The 19,077-nt window shown below is 49.0% G+C and overlaps 1 protein-coding gene across 4 annotated transcripts in view; it reads right to left on the bottom strand.

Annotated features, from left to right (window-relative positions):
• Positions 1–1,792: 1,792 nt before the first annotated feature.
• The window catches only part of DHRS3 (dehydrogenase/reductase 3), a 56,647-nt gene continuing 39,362 nt past the window's right edge, over positions 1,793–19,077 (bottom strand). For 2 of the 4 annotated variants that reach the window (XM_007532985.3, XM_060170879.1), the window contains 4 exons: positions 18,462–18,581; positions 17,726–17,964; positions 7,805–7,930; positions 1,793–2,315 (listed from right to left, as the gene is read on the bottom strand). In XM_007532985.3, coding sequence (XP_007533047.1) covers positions 2,231–2,315; positions 7,805–7,930; positions 17,726–17,964; positions 18,462–18,581 — 570 coding nt within the window. In that variant the 3' untranslated portion in view covers positions 1,793–2,230. The remainder of the gene's footprint in view (positions 2,316–7,804; positions 7,931–17,725; positions 17,965–18,461; positions 18,582–19,077) is intronic. The other 2 variants (XM_016192535.2, XM_016192536.2) reach the window with 2 other exon arrangements.

Genomic DNA, 19,077 nt, shown 5'->3' with positions numbered 1-19,077 from the left:
CTCTTAGTATTTTTTTTGCCCCCAGGGTTATCACTGGGGCTCGGTGCTGGCACTACGAACCCACCATTTTTCATTTTTATTGGATAGGACAGAGATAAATTTAGAGAGGGAGAAGACAGAAAAGAAAGGGAGACAGACAGACACCTGCAGACCTGCTTCACTGCTTGTGAAGCAGACCCCCTGCTGGTGGGGAGCCGGGGCTGGAACCCGGATCCTTGTGCTTTGTACCGTGTGTGATTAACCAGGTGTGCCACCACCCGGCCCTCACACCTCTGAGCATGGACCTGGCTGTGCTGCAGATCTGGGGGTCTTGGCTCCTCAGCACCCCTCCACCCCAGTGCCCAGCCTGCAGCAGGTGGTCAGTGGGTGCTCTGTACAGGCTATTCTGCTCCCTTGAATCGGTGGCCGCCTGGGAGGTGGAATCAAATCAGTAAAATAAAAGCAACTGCTGGTGGGGTGGGACAGTGAGGCGCCTGGCTGAAGGCACACGTTACAGTGTGCAAGGACCCAGATTCAAGACCCCAGTCCCCACAATGCTTCATAAGTGGTGAAGCAGGGCTGTAGGTGTCCTTCTCTTTCCTCTCTTCCAGACCTTCTCAATTTTCTCTGTCCTATCAAATATAAAATAAAAGTAAAGGGAGCTGGGCAGTAGCACAGCGGGTTAAGTGCATGTGGCGCAAAGTGCAAGGACTGGAATAAGGATCCCGGTTCAAGCCTCTGGTTCCCCACCTCCAGGGGAGTCGACTCACAGGCGGTGAAGCAGGTCTGCAGGTGTCTTTCTCTCCCCCTCTCTGTCTTCCCTTCCTCTTTCCATTTCTCTCTGTCTTATCCAACAACAATAATAACTACAACAATAAAAACAAGGGCAACAAAAGGAAATAAATTAATATCAAAAAAAGTAAAGCAAAAAATAATAATAATTCAAGCGACAAGGAGGTCAGCTCTGTGTTGGTTCAGAGTGGTTGTACCAGGGAAGCAGGCAAGGAGACCAAGTGCCCCCAAGCCCTTGCTGTGGAGAGGAACCCACCCACCAGCAAGCACCCAGGGGTCTCTCCGATCCCGTCCCAGGTCTGACTTCCCTTCTGATTTGCCTCTTCTCCACCACATACCACTCCTGATAGCTGGGGAGTAGTATGGGGTGGAGAAGAAACAACAGCCCTACACAGTCAATACTTGCTGCATCAGTGGCAGAACTCATTGATCTCAGAGACCCTACAGGCTCTCCCAAGTTGCAGATGCTACCATGATTCCATCCTGACCTTCCTAGGCAGATGACCTCACCAGTGTATCCGGGACCAACCCCACATCCCCAGAGCCCTGCCCCACTGGGGAAAGACAGAAACAGGCTGGGGGTATGGATCCACCTACCAACACCCAGGTCCAGTGGAGAAGCAATTACAGAAGTCAGACATCCCGCCTTCTGCACCCCATAGAGAATTTTAGTCCATCACCAAAGTAAAAGACTCTGGGGTGGTGGGGAGGGTTCAGATCCTGAAACATGATGGCAGAGGAGGACCTAATGGGGGTTTAACTATTATGTAGAAAACTGGGAAATGTTATGCATGTAAAAACTAATGTATTTTACTGTCAACTGTAAACCATTAGTCCCCCAATAAAGAAATAAAAAATTAAGTTAAATTAAAAAAAAGAATTTTGGTCTATACTCCCAGAGGGGGAGAACTATGCCTATGCAGACCAGTTCTTTCTCCAAGGAAGGGGTTTCATGTCTGGGACTGCCCCCTCCCCACATCCCCTTCCAAAGAGCAGGGATGAAGGACGTCGACAAAGGAACTCTCAAAAGCCATCTGTCTCTTTATTTTTTTCATTCCTGCCGTTCAACCAGTTTGCGTAAGCTGAGGAGAAGTGGGTCTTGGAAGGGAAGGAGGACGGTCTGGGCATGGGTCCTCCTGGGAACCGCCTATGCACACCGTGGAGGTTGGTGAGACTCGAGAAGCAACTGAAGATGAACTCCACAGCACGAGAAATGTACAGAAGTGTCAAGATGGCGGCTGGCTGGTTTCTTGCCTCCCCATAGGAGTCAGAGGTGCACCCAGCAGTCTTGTGCAAATGTCCTGGGGCTGTCCCCCATGGGGGGGCACCTTCTTCCCTGGGAATGGAGCAGTCCTTCTCACCCTGCAGAAGTGCCAGGAAACGGGCGCGTGGGTGCGTGACCAGGGACCATGGCCCCCTTAGGCCCCGTGGTTGTGGACGGTACGTCTGGGTTCCACCTCTATGTCCGCCCTTTGAAAGTGTTCATGCAGGTGTAGGTTCCTGAGAACTTGTGGATCTCCTCAAGGGCAGCCTGTGGGAGGATGCTGGAGGTGTAGGGAGGAAAGGACAACGGTCAGTGGAGGGCGGCCAGTGGCTAAATAGTCTAAGTGGACTGTAGTCTCCATAAGCACCCACACAACCCCTCTGTCTACCCCTTATAAATCACCTCCCTCTCCCCTCTGGGAGGACTTTTTAAAAAATATTTTTTAATTGTATTTATTTTAAATATTTATTCCCTTTTGTTGCTCTTGTTTTATTGTATTATTGTTGTTGTTATTGATGTAATTGTTGGATAGGACAGAGAGAAATGCAGAGAGGAAGGGAAGACAGAGAGGGGGAGAGAAAGATAGACACCTGCAGACCTGCTTCACCGCCTGTGAAGCGACCCCCCCCTGCAGGTGGGGTCAAACCGGGATCCTCACGCCGGTCCTTGCGCTCTGCTACAGCCCGACTCCTGGGAAAAGGACTTTTATTTAAGTGATGAACAACTGTTTCCAGGAAGGTGATAGAACAAACTTTTAAAGCCCAATTCTTAACACTTTTAGAGCCTATAATTACATCTCTCTCTCTGTCTCTCTCTCTCATCCTCTCTCAGTGATCTGATATGATATGCAGAATTATAAGATAACAGGGGTATAACTTTGTACCATTCCCACGCCCAGAGTTCTGTGTCCCCAGTCCCTCCATTGGAAGCTACAGAAGTTCTCCTAAGGTTGCAGATATGGGTTAACTTATTTCTTATTTATTTATTTATTTATTTATTTATTTATTATTGGATAGAGATAGAAATTGAAAGGAGTGGGGGAGACAAAGAGGGAGAGAGACAGAAATACACCTGCAGCCTTGCTTCACCACTTGTGAAGCTTTCCTCCTGCAGGTGGGGACTGGGGGTTTGAACCTGGGACCTTGTGCACTGTAGTATGTGCACTTAACCAGGTGCCACCACCTGGCCCCTGTTATTTCTATAACTACCTGCCTATATCTGTATATATCCCCCCTTTTATAGGTCCCCTCTTCTCTTCCTTTCTAAGTCACACCTACACCTGTTACTACATCCAAATGTCCCTCCCTTTTTCCTCCTCTCTCTGGATCCTGATGGAGCTGGAGTTCAGAGCCCTCTGATCATCTCCTCCCTATCACTTCTCCCCCTTTGGGAGGATGGACAAAAATTCTTTATGGGGCACAGAAGGTGGGAATTCTGGCTTTTGTCATTGCTTCTCCTCTGGACATGGACGTTGGCAGGTGGATTCACCACCCCCCAGCCTGCTTCTATCTTTCCCTAGTGGGGCAGGGCTCTGTAAAGGTGGGGGTCCAGGACACACTGGTGAGGTTGGAATCATGATACTGTCTGCAACTTGGGAGAGCCTGTAGGGTCTCTGAGATCAATGAGTTCTGCCACTGGTGCAGCAAATATTGACTGTGTAGGGCTGAGGAGCTGGGGACTGTTGTCTCTTCTCTGGGGAACTGCCCAGAGCCCAGCCCTGCAGCCTTCCCTCAGGGCAGCCCTTGCCCCATCTGTTTTCCCAACAAGCCCTGGTATTGTCCTTGTGTTTACCTGTCAAACCTACGGATGTCTTTGTGGCATGTGCTTCCTCTCTGACTGACCACAGGGTCTGGCAGAGCAGTGCAGATCTGGGGAGTGGCTCAGGATTGTGGGGGGTAGGGGAGTCTGGGGTGTGGGCTCAGCCCATTTGCTGACTCAGATTGCAGGAGGCATCCATTCTACAGGGAAGATGGGGAAGGCTCCCTTTGAGCTGGAGCATTCTGGAAGACTTTTTGGGGATGGAGCCAATAAACATTTCTCTGGGGGAACGTGAAGCAGGGTATCAGGCAGGGGATAGGAGGAAGGGGCAGCCCTGTTGTAGGCATACAGCAGAGGTGGGGGGGCAAGGCGGGAAACGTAGGCTAGCAGGGTAGGGGTGGGGGGCTTACCATGGAGGATGCTGAGAGATCCTGGACTAACTAGCTCTTTCGTTTTTGTAATATTAACTTATTTATTAATTTTAATTGAATTGAACAGAGAGAAATTGAGAGGGAAGGGGAAGACAGTAAGACACTTGCAGATCTCTGGTGAAAATCCCCCCTCCCCCCCCCACAGGTGGGGATTAGGGGTTTGAATCCCGGTCCTTGAGCATGGTAATGTGTGCGCCTAACCAGGTGGGCCGCTGTCCGGCCCCCTCCCCACCTCTTCTCTAGAATGTTTCAAAGGTACTCTAAGAAGTTATTTGCGGTGGACAGAGGCAGGCCAGCCTCCATAAGGACTTGAGTCCTGGCTCTCTCAAGGGCTTGTGGAGGCATGCAGGGAGTCCCTGAGGGGTGGGCAGTTACAGAAGCCCAGACCTTCCACCTTATGTACCCCATAAAGAATTTTGGTTTGGAGGCTAGGAGGTGGTGAACACCTGGTTGAGCAAACATGTTACAGTGCACAAGGACCCAAGTTCAAGCCCCTGATCTCCACCTGCAAGGGGAAAGCTTTGCAAGTGGTGAAGCAGGGATGCAAGCATCTTGTCTCTCTTTCTCTCTGTCATCCTCTTCCCTCCCGATTTCTGGCTCTTTCTATCCAATAAGTAAAGAAAATAAAAAATAAAAAAGGTGTCTGGATCTGAGGTCAGGTAGGGGTGAGGCCGGTTAAGAGCACACATTACAGTGTGGAAGGACCCAGGTTCACGCCCCTGGTCTCCACATGCAAGGGGAAAGCTTCACTACCCATGGCTGCAGGGATCTCTCTGTCTCTTTCCCTCTCTATCTTCTCTTCCCCTCTACATTTCTCTCTGTCTATATCCAACAATAAATAAATAAATAAAACTTAAAAAAAATAAAAATAAAATAAAATAAAGCATTTTGGCCAGTATTCCTGGAGAGATAAATAGGGAAGTTTTCAAGAGGGGATGGGACACAGAACTCTGGCGGTGGGAATTGTGTACCCCGGTGACCTTACAATCTTGTTCATCATTATTAAATCAATAACAACAGATTTAAAGAAAAGAAAAGAAATACTGGATGGTACCTGGGGTATCTTCAAGGATCTGTGAAGTCAAGCTATTTTATTTAAAGCATTTTTTAAAAATATTTATTTATTCCCTTTTGTTGCCCTTGTTATTTTTTTGTTGTTGTAATTATTGTTGTTATTGTTAGATAGGACAGAAAGAAATGGAGAGAGGAAGGGAAGACAGAGAGGGGGAGAGAAAGATAGACACCTGCAGACCTGCTTCACCGCCTCTGAAGCAACTCCCATGCAGGTGGGGAGCCGGGGGTTTGAATCGGGATCCTTACGCTGGTCCTTGTACTTTGCACCACATGCGCTTAACCCGCTGTGCTACCGCCTGACTCCCAAGCTATTTTATTTAATAACAAAACTATCATCATCATTTAAAGCCTGCCACCTTAAGATCGCATCCTCTCATGGTGTCCAGTCAAGATTTTTTGGAGGCTGCCTGCCACGTGACATCGCACAGATTAAAATCAGAAGCAGCTCTCAAAATCCAGTTGTCTTTAATTAAGCCAAATGATTCACAAAAATGTGAAACAATACCATTCCCCTTGCAACATTCTGCATCTTGAAAAACAGTTACTTCTCAGAAGACATCCTACTTCTGTTGACATGGTGCCTCTCTCTTTTTCTCCCTCTCTTCCTCTCTCTCTCTCTCTCTCTCTTTCTAGACCACTGCTAAACTCTGACTTACAATGGTAGGGGGACTGAACCTGGGACTTTGGAGCCCTAGGCAAGAGAGTCTGCTTGCATAACCATTATTCTATCTCCACCCTCTCCCTATTTCTGTTGATATGGGTTTGCTATTGCTATTATGAGTAAGTAGATATTTTAAATTTCAGCAAATGCATAGTTCTTAGGAAAATGTTATTTTAAATTTATTAAATAGTGATTTGTGAGATTATACATTAACAGGAGTGTATATTAACACCATTCCCACCACCAAAGGTCTGTGTCCCTCCCCTGTCCCCCTACAGTGAAGCTGAACATCTACCCTCTCCCTCCACCCAGAGACTTTTTTTTACTTTGGTGCCCTATTCCAAACTCAGTTAGATTCTTCATTGAGTTTTCCTTTCTGTTTTTCAAAGATGAGTACGGGATGGTTCCACTCATAAACAGAGGTTGAGAAAGAAAGGAAAGTGTTCTTGATCTTAATCCTAATACAACAAAGAGTGGCAGGCAGGAATCCTATGAACAAAAACCCTTTGGCTTCTTCAATAATTGAAAGAGTGTTGGTATTATTACTATTATTATTAGTAGTAGTATTTTCTCATTGTCTCTGAAGCTCAGAGCCTATATGACAACTCCATTACTTTGGGTGGCTTTTTAAAATTTTTTTTAAAAATATTTATTTATTCTCTTTTGTTGCCCTTGTAGTTATTATTGTTGTGGTTACTACTGATGTCATCATTGTTGGATAGGACAGAGAGAAATGGAGAGAGGAGGGGAAGACAGAGAGGGGGAGAGAAAGACAGACACCTGCAGGCCTGCTTCACCGCCTGTGAAGCGACTCCCCTGCAGGTGGGGAGCTGGGAGTGTGAACTGGGATCCTTATGCACCGGTCCTTGCGCTTTGCACCACGTGTGCTTAACCTTCTGTGCTATCACCTGACTACTGGGTGGCTTTTTTTTTTTTTCCTTTTTCATAGAAGCAGAAAGAAACTGAGATTGAAAGGGGGGGATAGAGAAGGAGAGAGAAAGAGGGAAACCTCCAGCTCTACTCCATCACTTGTGAAGCTTCCCCCTTGCAGGTGGGGATGGGGAAGGGTAGGGGCTTGAACCTGGGTCCTTGTATATGTTAATGTGTACACTCTACTGGGCATGCCACCACCCAGCACTACAAATCCGCTGCTCCTGGCGGCCATTTTTTCATTGTCCATTTTATTGGACAGGACAGAACAGAGAGAAAAAGAGAGGAGGGGAAGATAGAGAGGGAGAGACACACCTGCAGACCTGTTTCACTACCTGTGAAGCAGACCCCTTACAGGTGGGGAGTGGGGTCTACAACCTGGATCCTTGTTCAGGTCCTTGCACTCCATACCCCGTGTGCTTAACCCAGTGAACCGCTGCCCGGTCCCTCAGTAAATTTTTTTTTTAAAAAATTGCCTTTATTTATTTATTGGATAGAAATAACCAGAAATCAAGAGGGAAGGGGGTGATAGGGAGAGACACAGAGAGACACCTGCAGCCCTGCTGCGCCACTTGTGAAGCTTTCCCCCTGCAGGTGGGGGAGACGGGGCTCAAACCTGGGTCCTTGTGCACTGTAGCTAGTGTGTGCTCAACCCAGGCGCCACCATATAGTCTTGGTGATTTTTCAGACTGCAAAGGAGGGGGTCCTGAGACGAAGGCGGCTGAGAAAGGCTGGCCCATAGTACAGGCAAACACTCACAGCAGATGTGCTGTCGCCTCTCCCGGCCCCCAGCAGACACAGCTAGTCTGTCTCTGGTGAACCTCCCCTTGCCCGAGGCCTTTCCTAAACCGGGTTCACCTGGAGAAGGGAAGCTGGATGTGCCTGACCCAGAGCATGAGTCCCCCCAGTTTCTACCTTTTCAAGATGACGAGGGCGTGCATGGTCCACGGAAGCAGCAGAAGGGCCTGATTGAGCTGCACGGCTTCCACCGTCCGCCGGGCCACTGTCTCTGGCTTCAAAGGCGGAAAGAGGTTAGGGAACCTGAGGCCGGGAAAGACAGTGTGGGTTTCTCCTAGAGCTGTGAGGGCTTCTGCAGAAGGCCTCTGCCACCAAGAAGCCTGCCTTCCCCAGCTCCAGCTCCTTTCCTGAGGGAGACAGGAGGCCCAGTCCCCACACTCTTCCCGCCCACCGCCTCCACCCCCAGAAGTACCAGGAGCTTCTCACCCTCTGCAGCCCCTATGGGTGAGGTGTCCCCAGCTCAAAGGAGTTTCCCCTTGTGCACTGGAGAGTGGGAGCTGGCTCTCCTGGAACCCATTCTCCAGAGCCCTCAGCAGGCTCCTTTGAATCAGATCTCATCTCTATTCAAAAGCCCCTTGGGAGGGGCCGGGTGGTGGCGCACCTGGTTGAGCGCACATGTACAATGCGCAAGGACCTGGGTTTGACCCCCTAGTCCCCACCTGCAGGGGGAAAGTTTCACAAGTGGTGAAGCAGTGCTGCAGGTGTCTCTCTGTCCCTCACCCTCTCTATCCCTCCCTTGCCTCTCGATTTCTGACTGTCCCTATCCAATCAATAGATAAAGATAATTAAAAAACATTTTTTTAAAAAAAAAAGCCCCTTGGGACTTCCAGGCTCTCCCTCAGCCCTGCTCACTCTGGGCCCTGCCAGTGGATGAATCCTTCTTCCCATACCTCCCCGTGCTGGCAGTCCTAGATGGTCTTTCTTCTTCTTGTTTATTTTAAACTTTTTTTTTTCCAGCAGGGTTATCACTGGGGCTCAGTTGCCTGTATGTGAAGCCCCCCACTCCTGGGAGAGACTTTTGTCCCTTTCTTTTTTGTTGCTAGAAACAGAGAAGGGAGCCAGGCTGTGGCGCACTCAGTTAAGTGCACATAGCACCAAGTACAAGGATCCAGGTTCGAGGCCCTGCTCCCCACCTTGTTGGTATGCTTCTAAAAACCCCTTCTGTTTCATTAGTTTAATCCCCCCTGCTTAACACTATTCTATTTACATAACCATTTCATTCTATTTACATAACCGCTGTTAACAAGCACCACCCTCCCTCCAGGGCATTGGTGGTTCAGTGGTAGAATTCTTGCCTGCTCCGCCCCCTCTCCTTGTCACACCCTGATTTTCACCAGTCACTTTTCTCTCCACCCTCTCTGCGTCGCATCCTGTTTCCGCCCTACTGGGCTAGTATATTTATAAGGACAAGATTGTAGTTTTTTAGTTTAGCTTAGCTTGGTATAGATTGCGCTGCGTCCTGCATGAATAAAGAGATACTGCCTACAGCTCAACCATGAGTCCCTGGTCGTCTGTTACCCGCCGTGAAGCCAGCCTGGGCTGCTGGAGCTCCCAAAAGAAAACAACACCACCTGTAGGGAGGATGTTTCACGCGTGGTGAAACAGGTCTGCAGGTGTCTCTGCCTCTCTCCCTCTCTATCTCCCCTCCTCTCTGTTTCCCTCTGTCCTGTGAAATAAAAATTAAGTAGAAACGGGGAAAAAATTAAAGAGGAAAAAATGGCTGCCAGTAGCGGTGGGTTTGTAGTGCCAGCACCAAGTACCTAGCCCCAGTGATAGACCTGGTGGAAAAAAAGAAAGAAAGAAAAGAAAGAGAAACACTGAGACACTGAGAAAGAAGAGGGAGATAGTGATGAATGACATAGTGGGGGTTGTATTGTTAAATGGGAATCTGGGGAATGTTATGCATGTACAAACTATTGTATTTACCGTTGAATGTAAAACATTAATTCCCCAATAAAGAAATAAATTATTTAAAAAAAAAAGAAGAAGAGGGAGATAGGAAGGAAGAGAGACAGAGAAACACCTCACCACTTGTGAAGATTTGTTCCTTCAGGTGGGAACTAGGGGCTTGAACTCAGGTCCTTGTACACCATGATGGGTATGTTCCAGGGGGTGCACCCCCACCTGGCCCTTGAGGCAAGTCTTTCTGTTTATCTTCTCAGGTTCTTTCCCATTTCAGGACCTTCTGTCTGCTCTCCCGTCAGCCTGTCTCTGTCCCCTGGGCTCCTCCTGCCCACTCAGGGTGGCCTCTGATCTTGCCCCCCTACAAATCTCCTTGACCACACCCACCCACCACACCCAGGGCCACCTGTCTGTTGCCTGTTTTCTTTGTGAATGGCCTGCCTCCTTCATCAGACTGTGAGTACCACCCATGAGGACAAAAGTCTGGCCTGTCTGGCTGCCTGCGGTATTCACAGCACCTGGCAGTGCCTGGCACACAGTAGGTGCTCAATAAATTCTTGCTCATGTGCTCAGTGGCTGAACCGAGAACCACCTTGCTGTTCTGTTCCTCAAGTGTGGTTTGCTTGTCTGCATAGACAGCTTATTTCTGTCTAGCTTGGTGGTTCACTCATTCACTGATTCGTTCATTGATTCATGGATTCATTCATAGTATCTTTTGTGGGCTTGTTGAGGGACAGGAGGTACCTGGGAGGGATGGCCCAGAAAATGGGAGTGTGACAGGTGTGGCTTGGAAAGGTGGAGGCAGGGCTTGGGTGTTAAAGGCTAGACCTGTGGGCTTCTCTCTCTCTATGTCCGGGTCATCATGCGAGTATGAGCTCTGCACTACCCCCCCCTCTCTCTCAGCTTAACATGTGAATATCCTAAACTTTCCCGAATAAAATGTAAAATTCCTGAAAATCATGCTCTCTCCTCAGTTCTTTTTGGAGATATGTGTCAAACTTTTTTTTTCAGTTTTTTAAAAAATATTTATTTATTTATTCCTTTTTGTTGCCCTTTTTATTTAGTGTTGTAGTTATTATTATTGTTATTGATGTCGTCATTGTTATAGGACAGAGAGAAATGGAGAGAGAAGGGGAAGACAGAGAGGGGGAGAGAAAGATAGACACCTGCAGACCTGCTTCACCACCTGTGAAGCGACTCCCCTGCAGGTGGGGAGCCGGGGGCTTGAACCGGGATCCTTACGCCGGTCCTTGCGTTTTGCGCCACGCATGCTTAACCCACTGTGCTACTGCACGGCTCCTGTGGCAAACTTTTTAAATGTTGGGGAAACAAGTGTCGGACCACCCCTCCCCCCAATACAGGTTGACAGATGAATGGGTGTTTCAGCCAGTAAATACCAGAGGCTGCTCAGGCCTGTCCAGAGACCTCGCAGTAACAGTTCTCTCTCCCAGTGCCAGGCTTCTTCTGAGTGAAACAGGCTCCAAATCAAAGATAAGGAGACCAGCTCTGGGGAGTCACAGAGTGTTAAGAGATTCAAGCCAGACCTGCAGGAGCCCCAGGCCAAAGCCCCGTAGGTGCAGGGCTGCCGCTGTGCCTCTGACCTCAATCCCATGGAGGCTGGTGAGTGGCTCTGGCACCCAGAGGATTAAGGGGGTGAGTCACTTAGGTCTCAGGTCACTCATGGTGACTGCAAAGGGCAGCTCCTGCACCCCAGCCCTGGCCTCCGAGTGGCTTCCGAGCCCTTGTAGGTCTCACTCTCCGCCTGTGCTGCCTTTGCAGTCACCATGTCCTGCTAAGTAAGATGCCCAAGCCCTGCAGGCTGAGAGTGCCAGCCTCCCAGGTCCTGCAGAGAACTTGTCCAGAGCGTGGAGGTAGATAGCATAGTGGTTATGCAACAGACTCTTATGCCTGAGGCTCTGAGGTCCCAAGTTCAATCCCTTGCACCACCTTAATAAACCAGAACCAAGCAGCGCTCTGGAGGAAATAAAACAACAGGGAGCTGGGTGGTGGTGCACCTGGTTGAGCACACATGTTACAATGCACAAGCACCTGGGTTCCTGGGTTCGAGCCCATGTTTGCCACCTGTAGGGGAAAGCTTCACAAGCTCTCTGTCTCTCTCCCTCTCTATCTCCCCCTTTCCTCTGGATTTCTGGCTGTCTCTATCCAATAAATAAATAAAGATACTAACAAAAAAATTAAAAAAGAAGAAAAAAAAAACTGGAGAGAGAGAAAATTTGTCCAGACAGTTCACTGACATTGGGACCTCTAGACACGTGGCAGACATCTGGTCTCCAGCCTCTACCTAAGCCAGTCCTGCTAACTGGGGGGAAAGGCAGACAGACAAGAATGGACAGACCGACTCCTGGGGCTGTGAGAAGGCGGGGTGGGGATGCTTCCTGGCAGGAACTCTCCAGGAACCTAATGGAGGATCCTACCAGACTCTGCTGGTGACACTTCTACTTTCCCTAGCTGCTGGCTCGGGTGGGTACAGGGAGTGCCCACAGAGCTGTTAACTCCCACAAAGCAGCACAGACCCACGGGACAGCACACCCGGCTGGGAGCAGCTGGGCAAGGAGCATTGGTCCTTTTGAGCTGGTCCGTCTCTATTCGGGGAAGGCTGTCCTCTTCGACTGACCGAGCTTTGGGAGGGACGTGCTTGGAGTGGTGAGGGAGGAAGGGGACACCCGCCTAGCCAGCCAAATCAGCCAAATCAACCCTGATGATCACTGGGGTGACAGATGTCGCAGCCAGATCACCCTCACATCTGGCCATTCCTTTTGAAAAACCCATCAGCTCTCTCCTGCGTATCTGTCCTGGCACTGGGAAGCTATAAAGTCTGTTTGGGAAGAAAGTCAATGCTTTCTCCCTTCAAGAAACACTCCAGGACCTTAAATATTAGAGACATACTTGGAGACTCCACCCCAAACCAAAAATGAATAAATGGGACTATATCAAGTTAAAAAGCTTTTACACATCAAAAGAAAATTCCACAAGGATAAACAGGAAACCCAGCAAATGGGAAAAGATATTTTCACACTGCACTTCAGACAAGTGGTTGATAGCAAACATCTATAAAGAACTCCTACAACTCAACAACAAAAAAAAGAACATCCCAATAAAAAGTGGGCAGAAGATATGAATAAATGGGTCTCTAAAGAAGAGATACACATGGCCCACAGACATAGGTAAAAATGCTCCAATGCACTCATCACCAGAGAGACGCAAATCAAAACCACACTGAGATTCCACCTCACACCCATGAGAACAGACTCCATCAACACAAGAGAAGAGAAGTGTTGGAGAGGACATGGAGAGAGGGGAACTCCATTGCACAGCTGGTGGGAGTGCAAACTGGGGTAGCCACTCTGGAGAACAGCGTGGAGAATCCTTAAACAAATACCCAAAAGATGTGACAACAGTGCTTTGAAGCGACACATGCACCCCAACGTTCATAGCGGCTTTATTCACAACAACAAAGACCTGGGAACATCCAAAAGGCCCTAAAACAGAGTACTATGCAGCCATAAAAAGGGATGACATTGTGTCCTTTGGGATAAAGTGGATGGGATTGGAGAAGATGATGTTCAGTGAAGCCAGTTAGGAAGTGAAGGACAACCCCAGAATGGTTTCACTCATATGATGAGGATTATATAGAGAACTGAGTATACGAATGTGAACAGAACAAAACTGTCAACCTGTTTTTAAGACTGTGGGAGAACCAGAGTGGGTACCTATGGGGGTGGGGTGGGGACACAGACCTTTAGATGGGAGTGGTGGAAAATAAATATACAAAATAAATAAAAAAGGAAATGTGAGTTGGTGAAACTTAGAAGCATCCTTTCTTCCCCCTCAAACCTTCAGGCTCACACACCCCAGGGTAACTGGCATCCAATACAGGCCTGGCAGGCTGGCTAGTTCACCCACTGACCCCTGAAGTGGGGGACTACTAGCAATTTCTTCTTATACATGAGGAAAGAGAGGCATAGAAAAAAGCCAACTCGCTTGCCCGAGGCCACACAGGGTCGGAGTATGGTCCCAGATGCTCAGCCACTGTGGAAAGGAGACTTGGGGGGGGGAACTTAACCCCATAAAGTGGTGGTGGTGCTGGTGGAACTGTGGAAAGCAAAGCAGACACAAGAAGTCTGATGTGTCTTACTCGCTGGTGGACAAGGTGTCTAGTTAAAACGGCCTTGCTGGGCCAGCAAGAGAGCTCAGCTGGGAGGAGCCTGCTTTGCCATGCCTGCGGCCCAGGTCTGAGCCCCCAGTCCACCATAGGGCAGTACCAGCATTGGGGGAAGCTTTGGCGCTGTAGTGTCTCTCTTTTTCTCTCTGTGGTGCTCTCTCTACCACTGAAAATTCAGCCCAGAATAAAATTCTTCACTGTCACTGCAACCCTGCCATATAATCTGAATATCCTGTATGTCCAGATGAAAAGGAAACAGACCAAGAGTCACAGGGGGAGGAAAAGTCTACATGATACCTTAATAGTAGGGGTGGGACAGGGGTGCACCGCGTTAAGCACACATAGTACGAAGCACAAGGATCCCAGTTTGAGCTCCCAGCTCCCCACCTGTGGGAGGGGGGTCACTTCACAAGTGGTGAAGCAGGTCTGCAGGTGTCCATCTTTCTCTCCCTCTCTCTGTCTTCCCCTCCCCTCTCAATTTCTCTCTGTCCTATCTAACTGAAAAAACAAACAAACAACAACAGCAAAAAAAGGAAAAAAATGGCCTCCAGGGGTAGTGGATTTGTAGTGCAGGCAAAATAAGACAAAAGCCTTAACAGTCATTCATCCAGCCTCCTCTGCAGCCAGACTCTACAGTAATTTGCCTGCAAGCCAGGTAGAAATGTCCACTTTTGTAACAAGCTGAAGATAGAGGCTGCTAGGAAGTTTATTAGAAATGAACCAACAATGGGAAGATCTCACTCTCAGGCAGAAGTTGAAAAAGAAGATCAGAAATGAAAACACAAGTAGAACCTGAACAGGAATTGGTGTATCGCACCAAAGTTAAAGACTCTGGGGTGGGGGAGTGGGAGGAATACAGGTCCATAAAAGATGACAGAGGACCTAGTGGGGGTTGTACTGTTATATGGAAAACTGGGGAATGTTATGCATGTACAAACTATTGTATTTACTGTCGAATGTAAAACATTAATTCCTCAATAAAGAAATTTAAAAAAAAAGAAAGAAAGAAATGAACCAAAGAAGATGCTTGTTAGTAAAAACAGTAAGAACAGAAGCTGATCATGGCATCTAGCGCTCTGGGCTTTGCACTAAATGTTCCCGTGACTTTTTCTTTTTCTTCGTCTCTCTCTCTCTCTCTTTGCCTCCAGGGTTATTGCTGGGGCTCTGTGCCTGTACTATGAATCCACTGCTTCTGGAGACTATTTTTTCCCTTTTGTTGCCTTTGTTGTTTTCTTTTTATCGTTGTTGTTGTTATTGTTGTTGCTGTCGTTGTTGTTGGATAGGACAGAGAGAAATGGAGAGAGGAGGGGAAGACAGAGAGGGGGAGAAAAAGACAGACACCTGCAGACCTGCTTCACCGCCTGTGAAGCGACTCCCCTGCAGGTGGGGAGCCGGGGGCTTGAACCGGGATCCTTCCGCTGGTCCTTGCGCTTCACACCACTTGCGCTTAACTTGCAGAGCTACCTCCCGGCCCCCCTCGCATGCCTTTTCTTTCCTTTGTCAAATGCCAGGGAATAAGCCCAGAGCCTCCAGCATGCTTGACAACACTGCCCACTTTTCTCTCATTCCTCACTTCTTAGGGAGAAAGAGAGAGAAAAAAGGCAGAGAGGAGAGCCACCGGAGCATAGGCCACCATTCATGGCACCAGCCGTTGAGTCGCCAAGCAGTACCTGCCAGGGCTCCAGCCAAGGACCTCATACGCAGAGGCACACACTCGACCCGGTGGTCACCCCCCCCCCCAATTCCTACATGAATAATTCCTAATTCTCACATTGATCCTTCAATATAAAGATTAGTCCCACTGTTTTATAGACAAGCAAAACAAAGCTTGGGGAGATAACAGAATTCAAGATTTCACAAACATACAGTAGCTAAAATGAGATTTGAAACTGAAGATTTAAAAACAAACAAACATGTTCTCATTTATGAATGAAAGGGAGAGAGACTCAGAGCACCACTCTGGTATACCCAAGGCCAGGGATTAAACTCGGGACCTCATGCTTACAAGTCTGGCATTTTACCCACTACAGTATCTCCCAAGCTATAAGACCAAGGATGTTAACTTTTGATCACTAAAGTTATGGTCCTGGTGCTGGGCGGTGGTGTACCCGGTTAAGTGTACATAGTGCTATGCACAGGACTACATGCAAGGACCGGGGTTTGAGCAGTAAAGTTCTACAGGTGTCTGTCTCTCCCCCTCTCTCAATTCCTCTCTGTCTGGAATAAAATGGGGGGGTAAGGTAGGGGGAATGGCTGCCAGGAGCAGTAAGTCTAGGATGTCCCAGAGACAATCCTGAAGGCAAAATACATACATACATATATACATACATACATACATACATATATACTGGTCCTTTCCTTCCTTCCTTCTCCCCCCCCCCTCTTTCTTTCTTATTTACCAGAGTACTGCTCAGCTCTGGTTTATGGTAGTGTAGGGGATTGAACCTAGGACTTTGGAGCCTCAGGAATGTGAATCTCTGTGTAACCATTATGCTATCTACCCCCACCCTGGTCCTTTCTATTAGTGACAGTAGTGCAAGGGGTTATTATACCAAATGCCTTCCACATATATTATATATTCTATACTGTATAAGAATACCTGCTTAGGGGAGTTGGGCGGTGGCACAGCGGGTTAAGCGCACGTGGTGCAAAGCTCAAGGATCAGTGTAAGGATCCCGGTTCAAGCCCCCTGCTCCCCACCTGCAGAGGAGCCGCTTCACAGGTGGCGAAGCAGGTCTGCATTTGTCTGTCTTTCTATCCCCCTTTCTGTCTTCCCCTCCTCTCTCCATTTCTCTCTTTCCTATCCAACAACGATGACATCAATAACAACAATAATAGCTACAACAACAAAACAAGGGCAACAAAAAGTGAATAAATAAATATAAAAAAAATACCTGCTTGGATTTCTTTTATTGTAATGGGTCAATAGATTCATCCAGAGAGAGTTGATAGCTTGCTTTATTTACCTATTTATTCACCTCCAGGGTTATCGCTGGGGCTCAGTACTGGCTGGTACTACGAATCCACTGCTCCTGGTGGCCATCCTCCCCCCCCCCCATTTTATTGGCTAGGACAGAGAGAAGTTGAGAGAGGAGAGGGAAATAGGAAAAGAGAAAGAAAAAGACAGACACCTGAAGGCCTGCTTCACTGCTCATGAAGCTTCCCCCCTGCAGGTGGGGAACTAGAAGCTAGAACCTGGGTCCTTGCCCTTTGGATTACGTGTGCTTAACCAGGTGTGCCACTGCCTATACCCCATAGCTTTAAAATGGTGAGGTTTTTCTTCATGAAAAAGGTATAACTGTTTTGTCTTTCATTTATTTCAGGGTCCTTGCTTCCTTCCTCCCTCTCTCATTTCCTTCCTTCCTTCATTCCTCCCTCCCTCCCTCCTTTCTTTCCTTCCTTCCTCCCTCCCTCCTTTCCTTCCTCCCTTCCTCCCTCCCTCCTTTCCTTCCTTCCTCCATCCCTCCCTTCATACCTTCTTTCCTTCCTTCCTCCACCCCTCCCTTCATACCTTCTTTCCTTCCTTCCTCCTTCCTCCCTCCCTCCTTTTCTACCTTCCTTCCTCCCTCCCTTCCTTCCTCCCTCCCTCCTTTTCTTCCTTCCTTCCTCTCTCCCTCCCTCCCTTCCTTCCTTCCTCCCTTCATACCTTCTTTCCTTCCTTCCTTCCTCTGTTCCTTCCTCCCTCCCTCCCTCCCTCTCTCCCTTCCTTTGTCCCTCCCTTCCTCCCTTCCTTCCTCCCTTCCTCCCTTCCTCCCTCCTTCTCTCCCTCCTGTCCTTTGTCCCTTGCTTTCTTCCTGGTGCTGGGGATGGAACTCAGGCTTTCCTGCCTGTGACATATGCACTTCACCACTGAGCTCCAGCCCCAGCCCTGGCCCATGCTCTTCCCACTCACTGGGGCTCTCTGCCTGCTGTGAGGGCTGGGCTGGGCTGCGGCAGGGCCCCCGCGCACTGACCTGACCCTCATGCCCTGGAACATCTCGGTGCTGGTGTGGAAGGGCAGCACAGTGGTAGCGCTGACACCCGGACAGTCCAGCAGCCCCAGGGTCAGGCTCTCCATGAAGGCGAAGGTCGAGGCTTTGGACGTGCAGTAGTCGATGGCACCGGGGATGGCGGACAGCGCCAGCACGGAGTTGAGGCACACAATGTGGCCGTTCTGCAGCTCCAGCATGCGTGGCAGGAAGGCCTTGGTGGTCTGGGGGCGAGCGGGGAGGTCAGTGTAGAACAGCTGCAGCTCCTGGCAGGAGAGCCAGAAGCTGGCACGCCCCTCCAGGCACCACGGGATGGAGGGACGCAGAGCTGAGCTGGCAAGGCTCCTCCTGCCAGACGGTACAGCCCAAGACCTCCTGGGCTGGTCACTCCTCTCATCCGGACAGCCCCCCTTTTAAACCTTTTCATTTATTATTGGACAGAGACAGAGAGAAATTGAGCAGTGAGGGGGAGATAGAGAGGGAGAGAAAGTTGCAGCCCTGCTTCATCACTGGCAAAGCTTTCCCCCTGCAGGTGGGGACCAGGGGCTTGAACCAGGGTCCTTGCACTCTGTAATGCAAGTGCCCCGGGGACAGCCCCCTTGTTGGACCTCCAAGTGTCACTGAGCCTCTTCCCCTTCCCCTATGGCACCCGGGCTCCCCGGAGACAGGGAACTGGTTTGAGTTTAGCCCACGGCTAGCTCTGGCACAGGAAAGCCCTTACCCAGAACTGGCCCAGGGTGTTGATGTGTTGGGACTTGAGGAGAGCATCGTCATCACTGTCCATCAAGCTCTTCCCATGGACCACAGCAGCATTGTTCACCAGGATGGTGATGTCACCCACCTGTGGGAGAGAGGGGTGGCCAGGCCATGAACACAGTCACCCTGGTGGCCTGCACACAGCAGGGTGGGACCTGCCCCATTGCCATGGGGGTGACCCTGGGCAGACAGCACCTCTCTGAGCCTTAGTTTTTCTGTGTGTATGGAGACAAGGCCCTGTGCATGTGTGGCTTCACTGCCCAGGTCCTCTTTTCTCCTTCTTTTTCTCCTCTATCTCTTTCTCCTTCTTTGTTCTTTTTTTTTTTCTCCTTTATTGGGGGGATTAATGGTTTACATTCAACAGTGTAAAAAAAAAAAAGACCAGTAGTTTTTACATGTGTAACGTTTCTCAGTTTTCTACATAACAATTCCCTCTAGGTCTTCCTCCATCATCATGTTCCAGGATCCGAACAATCCCCCCATCCCAGAGGCCTTTATTTTGGTGCAATACACAAAACCTAGTCCAAGTTCTGCTTTGTGTTTTCCCTTCTGTTCTTATTTCTCAACTTCTGTCCATGAGT

The sequence above is a fragment of the Erinaceus europaeus genome, chromosome 13 (assembly GCF_950295315.1).
Source record: "Erinaceus europaeus chromosome 13, mEriEur2.1, whole genome shotgun sequence".
Classification (NCBI taxonomy): domain Eukaryota; kingdom Metazoa; phylum Chordata; class Mammalia; order Eulipotyphla; family Erinaceidae; genus Erinaceus; species Erinaceus europaeus.
This window is presented reverse-complemented; position numbering and strand designations above follow the sequence as displayed.